At 40.7% G+C, this 11,975-nt stretch overlaps 1 protein-coding gene across 2 annotated transcripts; it reads right to left on the bottom strand.

The window, feature by feature from the left end:
• Window positions 1–178: 178 nt before the first annotated feature.
• On the bottom strand, window positions 179–11,407 carry LOC110522385 (polyunsaturated fatty acid lipoxygenase ALOX15B). 2 transcript variants are annotated; one of them, XM_090233003.1, is made up of 15 exons: window positions 10,180–11,407; window positions 9,602–9,766; window positions 4,568–4,772; window positions 4,381–4,462; window positions 4,129–4,251; window positions 3,709–3,812; window positions 3,420–3,592; window positions 2,801–2,944; window positions 2,337–2,540; window positions 2,088–2,174; window positions 1,839–2,005; window positions 1,555–1,676; window positions 1,353–1,453; window positions 998–1,168; window positions 179–817 (listed from the first exon to the last, which is right to left on the bottom strand). In XM_090233003.1, exons 2-15 carry the CDS (start codon window positions 9,746–9,748, stop codon window positions 638–640), a joined length of 2,010 nt encoding a protein of 669 aa, XP_090089129.1. In that variant the 5' UTR covers window positions 9,749–9,766; window positions 10,180–11,407; the 3' UTR covers window positions 179–637. The 2 variants fall into 2 exon arrangements, with proteins under 2 accessions (XP_090089129.1, XP_090089131.1); XM_090233005.1 differs by lacking the exon at window positions 9,602–9,766 and having other exon boundaries at window positions 11,212–11,385.
• Between the last annotated feature and the right edge of the window lie 568 nt (window positions 11,408–11,975).

The raw sequence follows: 11,975 nt of genomic DNA, 5'->3' as shown, positions 1-11,975 counted from the left end.
GTATGATATGTTATGTTGTGTACATTCAGTATGATATGTTACGAATCCAATTCGTAAGAAGAAAGAAAGTCGCACACTCCCAAACATTTAATGTGTATAGCAACCAGTGCCTTCTTCTTCAATATAATTTGTACTGTTACATTCTAATTCTCAGAGTAAAAACTCAATGGACATTATGAAAGCTTAACCAAGTTTATTCTTCCCAGAGGATCAATACAGCTGCATTAGACAAAAACATTTTCACACAAGCACTGATATTTAACCCTTCCTCCTAGGCCGAGTCTCCTCCTACACATCTGTACAACCATTGCATCTTTATTGCTAGGTCGGACACTAAGTGCTAAACTTGTATTTCTCCCTTAAAGTGACCTGACCTAGACCCCACTTCATCACTAATCCATGGCTCTCTCCCCTTATCAATGCCTGCCACGTGATCACTTCCCTGCACTCAATATTTCAACAGGATACCTTATATAATGTTTACGTTATACATTACCCTCTCTCCCTCAGTGACATGAATAAGTATATTTCATTTTCTCAGAACCCAACAGTACAATATGTTATTCATTTGTTAAGCTTAAGATCCCAGACTGCATCTTTAAGTAAACTGTAATCATTTGAATGGGCATAAGCTCAATCATATGGATACACTATTCTCCATCTCGGCAGGGTTCAGGTAGTTATAGGGTAGTGTAAGTATGGCATTCCTCTTAATGATTGATCGACTGAGGTAGGACAACTCTGCTTGGAACTGCTTAATCATCTGCATGGGGACAGCCTCATCAAAGTGTTGGTCTGGGTATGTACCAAGGGGAATCTAAGGAAGACAGCACAAACATGATTTAAGTGACGTATATTTTAGATTAGAAGTGAACAAATCAGACTCGTATTTATGAATGGGTTTGTCAAAAGCAACAGTGACTGCACCATATTACAGACATGACTCTAAAAACATAGCGGATCTTGACTTACAAGGTGAAACAATTAGGGGACTCACCGTGTCTGAGTATCTCTTGCTGAGCAGCCATGTGGAAGCCATGTTATTGACAGTAGTGCTGATGTTTGGCAGTACTTCCAAAATGGTGTTCATGCTTGAGCTCCCCTTCGTGGTGGGAGGAGCTTTGCGCAGTAACAGGGGGTTGTTGGGTACCCAACCACCATAGTCAAACTAGGAAAGAGAGACATCCTTGTATAAACCAATGGTCAGAAGGCAAAATAAGTAAATTTGAGTTTAAGTAACATAGCTATATTAAAACAAAACATGAACTATGTGATTATAGCCTAAATTCAAATTTTGATGAAATTCTATAGTGTGTAGCTGGCTAATTGAATTGCTCTCTTCCTTAACTCACCTGCCCCATATTGAGGGCGCAATGTTGAGCTGACACAGTGAAGATAATCATGGTAATGAATTTGACAACTTCCTCCACTTTGTCAAATCGCTTAGGGATTCCTAAGAGGCAACAGCAGTGGATGAGAAGGATAGGTAGTACAACACGTCACAACAGTGTAGCTTTCTTGGTTTTATTGACTGATACTTCATAAGTAACGTACCTGACTTTCCGTTTCCAAGGAACCCATGGATGAAGATCTCGTGGATCCAGTCCTGAAGCTCAGAGTCCCTGGACACTTCACTGTCAGAGGAGTAGAAGTGCTCCACCATCCCCTTGACGAAGCTTCACATCACAACACATTTTTAATGGCATGTTCAGTAAACCAAGCTAGCTACTAACAGTATTGATATCAAGCTTCAGCCCATACTGTTGTGTTATTTTTGAATAATAGGGAAGTGTTATTCAAACTTTGCCATGAGGGGTTATTCAAATAAATAGCTCCACCTGTTGATGATGTTCCACAGCTTCAGGCCATCCTCCCTGTAGTAGAAGTTGGGGATGGACTCCAGTCCTCGTGCAACAATGTTCTCCGGCAGACAGAGGGAGCTGTAGGTGATTTCTGATTGTGCCCTTTTCAAGAGTTCCTTCAACCCCTCCAGTCCCATAGCACCCTAAAGAAAAGAAAAGTTTACGTCAATACAAGTGGTAAACATGGAATTGTATCGGACGAATCAATGCATTTAAGGTACGTACATTTGCTAAGGGTCCATCAGGACTAATCAGTCTTTTTCGCGCAAGAAGGTTGATCTGCAGGGTGTAACGGAAGTGGGGTATCAGCAACTATGCAGAAACAGAGGGGAAATCGAAAGAACAAAAGAAAAATGAGCAAAGAGAAGGTGAACAATTTGTTTTATGACTGAATTTACAGCTCAGGGACTATAACATGCATTTTCTTGCTCTTCATTGTTTGGTGGGACCCCAGTCTGTGTCAGGTTGTCATACCTTGTGGAGAGGGTGCATGATAGGAAGGCTCCGGAAGGTTGCCATAGTGAAGGCCTCTGCCAGTAAATGAGTGCCCAGTAGATGGTAGCTGATCTGGAACTCGGAGAAATCTGCGTTCCTCACAAAGATCTTGGCTAGCAGCCAGTCGTGCTCCGAGTCGCTAGGCAGAAATATAGGGTTCTGCTTAGAGGGCTGCTGCTCCAGCTGTGAGATAATATATGACGTTTAGCAGAGTCATGTGTGCATACATTAGTCATGTGTGCATACATTTCACATATGGGTGGTCCTGGGAATTGAACCCACGACGCTTGCGGTGCAAGCGCCATGCTCTACCAACTGAGCCATACAGGACCAGAAAAGAGAAACCCAGAGGTCAGAAGTAATCATCACTTCTGAGGAACATATTTACTAAGCATTTGCAACATTGTAACATCTGCCCCTGTTTCCAGGTATGTGTACTGTACCTGGATGGCGATAGGCAGCAGTTTGTCCTCTGGGTTCTTGTAGAACAGGCAGAGGGCAGCCGTGAGGGGCAGTGGTTTACCATTGACCACCCGGGTTGGCACACCCTCAAGCCTCTTGTAGTCGCAAATTAATATGTTTCCTTCCTGTAGGGAGGACAGGAAACAGAGGTGAAGACTTTATGGGAACAGGGAATTTAAAGTACCCACTGGCCAAAAACTGGTTGAATAAATGTTGTTTCAACAAAAAATATTCAGTGGGATGACATTGAACCAACGCGAAAAGCCATCAACATAGGGTATTTTCCTATTTTTTCACCCAACTTGCAACTTAAATCCAATGACTTGGTGAAATTGTTTGTTGATTTCACGTTAGTTGATAACTCAACCAAATGTAAATCAAAAGTAGAAGTTGAACTGACGTCTGTTCCCTGTGGGTGGTTAAGCAGTAGCTCATGCTATTACAGGACGAAGAAAAAAAAGGATGGATGTTCACGGATGATGTTACAAAAGGAGAGCATGTATAAAGTGAACAGAAGGGATCCAAGTCCTGAACCTTAGGGAACATCACATCCCACTTCAGAGTTGCAAGATAACTTACAATCTAATTCATAATTCATACCTGCATCTCCGTCGCCAGGGAACTCCCGTCCTCCAGGAAGGGCTGTACCATCTCGTCTGTGACAGGGAAGTTGGGGGGAAGCGTTGTGCAGCGTTGGATCACATTGGGGTTGGTTCCATTCAGAAACTGGGACCCGAAAAAGTCATCCTCCTTCCAGTGCTCAGAGACATACTCTAGAAGGAAGGGATTTTAAAAAATAAATCCCTATTTTTTGTAGGAGTTACTTTTTACTGATATCTCAAAATGACCCTTATAGTTGATATCCAATTCAATGGATCAGGTCTCTTACCTGAAATGGGTGTTCTATTTTTCCAGAAAACAGTTTTCATCATCTCCAGGTCTTTCCACTGCTCGGTGGAGTTCACCAGACATTTCAGTTTGAGCTCAGCTATACTGGTAGGGGAAGATGGGAAGAGACAGGTTATAGGCCATGCTTATTCCCTCACAGTCATAGGAAAGGTTCTGTGCATCTGGATGAGCATCAGCGGTGGCACTTAAAATCAAAGGATGGGCTCATAGTAATGGCTGGAATAGAATGAATCAAACACCTGGTTTCCATGTGTTTGATACATTCCATTCACTACATTTCAGCCATTATTATGAACTGTCCTCCCCTCACCAGCCTCCTCTGTCGAACATACAGTATGTTACACTGGTACTGTTGTGGGAATTTAAACTGCTTTAGGTGTGCCGTCTGCTTTGAACTTACGCTGCAGCTTTGGTGTAGATAAACTCTGACATTTTGGAGAAAGAAAATTTAACTTCAGAAGGGAGGGCTGAGACTTCAGTGGCGTTATTGATGTGGGGGACTCCCTCGGCATACACAATCCACCTAATGGTGAGAAGAGAAGACACACACACAATCAATCTAAAAGTGTTGTACAGACAAGTTGACTGACTGTTGTCTGCTGTGTGTTGAGCTGCAGACAGTCCTACAAAAACAACTGGTAAAAACACTCACTGGAACAGTTTCTTGTGAAGCTCCAGCTCCTTTTTACGATGGTGCACCAGTAGAGGGAGCTCATCCTCAAAAACCTTCCTGGCTGTGAAGTGGAGAGGAGGACAAGATGTATTACACACTTATTGTAGGAGCAGGATTATAAAAAGCATTAGAGCATCCTCAGAACAAATGTTGAATCAGGACACACCTTTTCCTCCTCTCAGCTCCACAATTTCCCCCCTGGACAACCATCTGTAACAAGGGAAGAGGATTACGTCATCCTCAGGTGTCGTCACGACAACCTTGGAGCAGAACCACTCATTTTCTGGCAGGAACAGGTACTGCTCTTTCTCCAGCTTAACCAGGAGGAGGCGCCCCAGAGACGAGGGGTTGGTCACAGTGTAGGTCCCTGTCTGTAGAGAATGGAGAAGTACAGGGTGTTGAATAGCTAGCTACATGCTTGGGCTGAAGAGCAGGATCTCATTCATTATGATTATCCCCTAAACATTAAATGGAATGTTTAGGGGGGTAATGTACAGATAAGGACATACCTTAAGTTGACAGAAAGGATTTTAAGTGTTTTTTTTAACAATCTGGACCAACGAATGTTCTTAAAAGGGAAACCAGTGAGCAGTGTAAACTGGTTCTGCTGGTCCTCAAAGATAAGCCATAGCACCTCAAGATAAGATCACTTCAAAATATCTATTCACGTGTAAATATCCCTAGAATGTGCCCGGCGCTGCCGCCCCAAAACAACACATTGCTCCTGGAGGCATGGGTTGAAACACAGACTGCACAGCTTTCCATTCTATGTTCCATTCTTTCCATTCTATGTTCCATTCTTTCCATTATATGTTCCATTCTTTCCATTCTATGTTCCATTCTATGTTTCATTCTTTCCATTCTATGTTCCATTCTTTCCATTATATGTTCCATTCTTTCCATTATATGTTCCATTCTTTCCATTATATGTTTCATTCTTTCCATTCTATGTTCCATTCTTTCCATTATATGTTCCATTCTTTCCATTCTATGTTCCATTCTTTCCATTATATGTTCCATTCTTTCCATTATATGTTTCATTCTTTCCATTATATGTTCCATTCTATGTTTCAGTCTGTTATATCTGGAGTACTTCTCCTGTCCTATCCGGTGTCTGTGTGAATTTAAGTATGCTCTCTCTCTAATTCTCTCTTTCTTTCTCTCTCTCGGAGGACCTGAGCCCTAGGACCATGCCTCAGGACTACCTGGCATGATGACTCCTTGCTGTCCCCAGTCCACCTGGCCATGCTGCTGCTCCAGTTTCAACTGTTCTGCCTGCGGCTATGGAACACTGACCTGTTCACCGGACGTGCTACCTGTCCCAGACCTGCTGTTTTCAACTCTCTAGAGACAGCAGGAGCGGTAGAGATACTCTCAATGATCGGCTATGAAAAGCCAACTGACATTTACTCCTGAGGTGCTGACTTGTTGCACCCTCGACAACTGCTGTGACTATTATTATTTGACCATGCTGGTCATTTATGAACATTTGAACATCTTGGCCATGTTCTGTTATAATCTCCACCCGGCACAGCCAGAAGAGGACTGGCCACCCCTCATAGCCTGGTTCCTCTCTAGGTTTCTTCCTAGGTTTTGGCCTTTCTAGGGAGTTTTTCCTAGCCACCGTGCTTCTACACCTGCATTGATTGTGTTTGGGGTTTTAGGCTGGGTTTCTGTACAGCACTTTGAGATATCAGCTGATGTAAGAAGGGCTATATAAATACATTTGATTTGATTTTGATTCTATGTTCCATTCTATGTTCCATTCTCTCCTCATCTCAATCATTTATCCACTGTATCTATCGATTAAAAACACAAGATATGTTAATATATTTACAGTGCATTCAGAAAGTATTCACACCCCTTGACTTTTTCCACATTTTGTTGCGTTACAGCCTTATTCTAAAATGGATTAAATACTACATCTTGCTCATCAATCTACACACAATACCCCATAATGACAAAGCGAAAACAGGTTTTAAGAAATGTTTGCAGAAAAAACGTATTCACATACAATACCCTTTTATTGTTCATTTAATCAGCACAACAGTTTTCAGCTGTGCTAACATAATTGCAAAATAGTTTTCTAATGATCAATTAGCCTTTTAAAATGATCAACTTGGATTAGCTAACAGAACGTGCCATTGGAACACAGGAGTGATGGTTGCTGATAATGGGCCTCTGTACACCTATGTAGATATTCCATCAAAAATCAGCTGTTTCCAGCTACAATAATCATTTACAACATTAACAATATCTTCACAGTATTTCTGATCAATTTGAAGTTATTTTAATGGGCAATTATTATTATTTTCTTTCAAAAACAAGGACATTTGTAAGTGACCCCAAACTTTTGAACGGTAGTGTAAGTATTCAGACCCTTTGCTATGAGTCTCGAAATTGAGCTCAGGAACATCCTGTTTCCATTGATCATCCTTGCAATGTTTTTACAACTTGATTGGACTCCACCTGTGGTAAATTGATTGGACATGATTTGGAAAAGCACACACTTGTCTATATACAGTAAGGTCCCAGATTTGACAGTGAATGTCAGAGCAAAAACCAAGCCATGAGGTCGAAGGAATTATTAGTAGAGCTCCGAGACAGGATTGTGTCTAGACACAGATCTGGGGAAGGGTACCAAAAAATGTCTGCAGCATTAAAGGTCCCCAAGAACACAGTGGCCTCCATGATTCTTAAATAGATGAAGTTTGGAACCATCAAGACTCTTCCTAGAGCTGGCCGCCCAATACAACAATACCGATTGAACACTTTTATTTTAACTTAGTATAATACAGAAATAAAAATCTATTTAGTCTCAAATAAATATTGAAACATGTTCAATTTGGTTTAAATAATGCAAAACCACAGTGTCGGAGAAGAAAGCTAACGTTTAAGTTCCTTGCTCAGAACATGAGAACATATGAAAGCTGGTGGTTCCTTTTAACATGAGTCTTCAATATTCCCAGTTAAGAAGTTTTAGGTTGTAGTTATTATAGGAATTATAGGACTATTTCCATTTGTATTTCATATACCTTTGACTATTGGATGTTCTTATAGGCACTATAGTATTGCCAGCCTAATCTCGGGAGTTGATAGGTAGGCCTGATCACCGACAACGATGAGACAGCCTATGGGGAGGAGGTCAGAGACCTGGCCGGGTGGTGGCAGAATAACAACCTATCCCTCAACATAACCAAGACTAAGGAGATGAGTGTGGACTACAGGAAAAGGAGGACCGAGCACGCCCCCATTCTCATCGACAGGGCTGTAGTGGAGCAGGTTGAGAGCTTCAAGTTCCTTGGTGTCCACATCACCAACAAACTAGAATGGTCCAAACACACCAAGACAGTTGTGGAGAGGGCACAACAAAGCCTATTCCCCCTCAGGAAACAAAAAAGATTTGGCATGGGTCCTGAGATCCTCAAAAGGTTCTACAGCTGCAACATCGAGAGCATCCTCCCGACTGGTTGCATCACTGCCTGGTACGGCAATTGCACTGCCTCCGCCTGCAAAGCACTGATTATTTGCAACGCAGGACAAGCTAGTTAATCTAGTAATACCATCAACCATGTGTAGTTAACTAGTGATTATGTTAAGATTGATTGTTTTTATAAGATAAGTTTAATGCTAGCTAGCAACTTTCCTTGGCTCCTTGCTGCACTCCCATAACAGGTGGTCTCCTCGTGGAGTGCAATAATCTGCGTCCAAAAATGCAGATTAGAGATTGTTATGAAAACTTGAAATCGGCCCTAATTAATCGGTCGACCTCTACTCCAGAGCGCTCAGGACCTTAGACTGGGGAGATGGTTCACCTTCCAACAGGACAAGGACCCTAAGGACACACTCAAGACAATGCATGAGTGGCTTCGGGACAAGTCTCTGAATGTCCTGAGCCCGGACTTGAACCCGATCTAACATCTCTGGAGAGACCTTAAAATAGCTGTGCAGCGACGCTCCCCATCCAACCTGAGACTACTTTAATGTATTTTTATTTAACTAGGCAAGTCAGTTAAGAACTAATTCTTATTTTCAATGATGGCCTAGGAACTGCCTTGTTCAGGGGCAGAACGACAGATTTTTAGCTTGTCAGCTTGGGGATTCGATCTTGCAACCTTTCAGTTTCTAGTCCAACGCTCTAACCCAGCTGCCCCAGCTTGAGAGGATTTGCAGAGAAGAAGGGGAGAAACTCCCCAAATACAGGCGTGCCAAGCTTGTAGCATCATACCCAATACGGCTGTAATCGCTGACAAAGGTGCTTCAACAAAGTATTAAGTAAAGTGTCTGAATAATTATGTAAATAAGGTATTTGCAAAAATGTCTATAAAACTGTTTTCACTTAATCATTATGGGGTGTTGTGTGTAGATTGATGAGAATATTTTAAAAATATATATTTTCAAATAAGGCTGTAACGTAATAAAATGTGGAAAACGTGATGAGGTCTGACTTTGGACACACCGACTCATTCAAAGGTTTTTCTTTATTTTTACTATTTTCTACATTGTAGAATAATACTGAAGACAACAAAACTATGAAATAACACATATGGAATCATGTAGTTACCAAAAAAGTGTTAAAGTAATCAAAATATATTTTATATTTGAGATTCTTCAAAGTAGCCACCTTTTGCTTTGATGACAACTTTGCACACTCTTGGCATTAAAGGTATGTCCAAACTTTTGACTGGTACTGTAATACATATATATATATATATATTAATAATAAGTTGACAATTTTGTTTTGAGGGGATACATTATTAGTAATCAATGAATTGATACTTTATTATAAAATATTTATTCATTAACTATATTAAAGGAGCACTACGAATAAATTGCTATCCATTTCCTGGTTGCTAAAATTCTAATAATTCACCTAATTTAAGTTTATGTGAAAAAATAAACATAGATAATGTAGAGAATCATTGTGCTGTCTAAACCGTGGTGAAATATATTTTCAATAAGCATAAATACAGTATTTTCAGCCTTTTGAAGCTGGTGTACAACACAAAGTAAAAACTAAACTTAAGAACGGGAAGCATAGAAATAGAACATATGGAACACATCTACCGCTTCTTAGACTTGCTTTCAATGAGAATGACAGATTTATAACTCACGTTTCTATGTGCATTTGGTCAGGTTGGCCAAAAAGTTACATATTGCAGCATTAAGCATTTCCCCTCATTGCTCACTGGTAACTTACCATCCCAGTCATGAAATCTAGGCCATAGTTGTCAAGGTTAGTGCGCTCACTTTCCCCCTCTGTTCCAATGAGTGTGACATAAATGTAGTCAGATGAGCCAGAGAATAGAACTTCCCCTGTAGTCACCTTTACTTTGTATTCAACCATGGTGAGCCAACGGGAAAACTGGAAAAGGACAACAAATACTTAACACAGACAAAGGGGTTCTATCGTTCAAAGCATCAACACTTTTTTCCAAACCATATAATAGTTACAATATTTTTGGAGATCCTGGAATTTGGGATTTTTGTTATAGAGGATACCACAAGCATTGTTTTCTATATAATATCTAAATGAAGACGTCCTCTGAACCCCCAGACGTTTCACAATTTTATTGTAGCCCTGAACTAGCTCACCTGATTCACTTAGTCAAGGACTTGATAATAAGTTGACAATTTTAATTACATGTGTTAGCTCTGGAGTAGATAAAATACATGGGATGGCTGTGGGTCCTCAGTAGAGGTTTGAGAACCACTGGCCTATGGTATGGTTCTAGATACAAGCTTTTAGCAATATGCAATATCTTAAAGTCAGCATACCTTATCAACGAATGGAGATGATGGAGTCTCTCTCTCTCTTTCTGTATGGACTTTGTCTCACCGGTGACCTGTACTGTATTTTAAGGGCTGCCCCCTCACCTTGGTCTAACAGGTTCCTCGGTTAGAACCAGCCGATTGCCTTGGTCAAACAGGTTCCTCAGTTAGAACCAGCGGATTGCCTTGGTCAAACAGGTTCCTCAGTTAGAACCAGCGGACCGCATTGGTCTAACAGGGTCCTTGGTTAGAACCAGCGGATTTTGTGTGCAAATGTTGATAATGTACAAACAATTAACAATCCAACTATTTTTAAATCCAGAATGTAGCATATCACCAAGACCAGAACAGAAAAACAATGTGTATTGAGCTCATCACCAATACAGCATGTAATGATGGGTACAGCCAAATCCCTTCGGGGATGTGTCCTTCCCCTATTCCAGTATTTCCAAGGGTTTTAGGTCTTGCAGAAACAACTTCGTCTTGTCTGGGCAAGTGAGTTGTGTTAGAGAATGCTGTAAATAACGGTGTTCAGTTTCCTTTACTTGCCTGCTGTTGTCACTTAATGCTGGTGGGTAAATCCTGAACAGGGGCTTGTGCAAGCATCATGAAACAATTACACTACCGTTCAAAAGTTTGGGGTCACTTAGAAATGTCCTTGTTTTGAAAGAAATGCAACAAAAAAAAGACCATTAAAATAACATAAAATTGATCAGAAATACAGTGTAGACATTCTTAATGTTGTAAATTACTATTGTAGCTGGAAACGGCAGATTTTTTATGGAATATCTACATAGGCGTACAGAGGCCATTATCAGCAACCTTCACTCCCATGTTCCAAAGGCATGTTGTGTTAGCTAATCCAGGTTTATAATTTTAAAAGGCTAATTGATCATTAGAAAACCCTTTTCCCTAGTCTGAAAACTGTTGTCGTGATTAAATAAGCAATAAAACTGGCCTTCTTTAGACTAGTTAAGTATTTGGAGCATCAGCATTTGTGGGTTCGATTACAGGCTCAAAATGTCCAGAAACAAATACCTTTCTTCTGAAACTCGTCAGTCTATTCTTGTTCTGAGAAATGAAGGCTATTCCATGCGAGAAATTGGCAAGAAACTAAAGTGCAAACTGGGGTAACCAGAATAGAAAGAGGAGTGGGAGGCCACAGAGCACAACTGAGCAAGAGGACAAGCACACTAGAGTAGGCTACAGTCCATAGGGATAGGTTTCCTTGCCCTGGTAGCAGTCTATGGACAAGTTATGACAGCAATCCATGCTCTAGTTTAGTGTCCTTGGCAGTACGTGTTTCCACATGCTAATGGCACAAATCCCATTCAAGTCATGGGACCGAAATGAGCATTTTTCACACATCATGTTCAAAACAGTGACTTTGTTGAGCTTCACAATTCATTTGAGATACTTTCGGATAATGTAGACATGATAAGTAAAAAATTCTAACATTGGTCCCATGACTTGAAAGAAATTTGTGCCACAAACAGTTTCAAGGAAACTAAAACAAAGCATGGATTACTGTCATAACTGCTCACAGGATAAGGACACCAAAGTGTTGTTTTTGTAATTTGGGTGAACTATACCTTTAAGGACTGTAGCCTATTGAAAATGGAAGCTAAATAGGCTAATGATTTTATATACAGTGCCTTGCGAAAGTATTCGGCCCCCTTGAACTTTGCGACCTTTTGCCACATTTCAGGCTTCAAACATAAAGATATAAAACTGTATTTTTTTGTGAAGAATCAACAACAAGTGGGACACAATCATGAAGTGGAACGACATTTATTGGATAT

The sequence above is a fragment of the Oncorhynchus mykiss genome, chromosome 4 (assembly GCF_057628025.1).
Source record: "Oncorhynchus mykiss isolate SJ-2025 chromosome 4, ASM5762802v1, whole genome shotgun sequence".
Classification (NCBI taxonomy): domain Eukaryota; kingdom Metazoa; phylum Chordata; class Actinopteri; order Salmoniformes; family Salmonidae; genus Oncorhynchus; species Oncorhynchus mykiss.
Note: the sequence above shows the minus strand (reverse complement) of the source record. Positions and strands in the feature narration are given on the sequence as shown.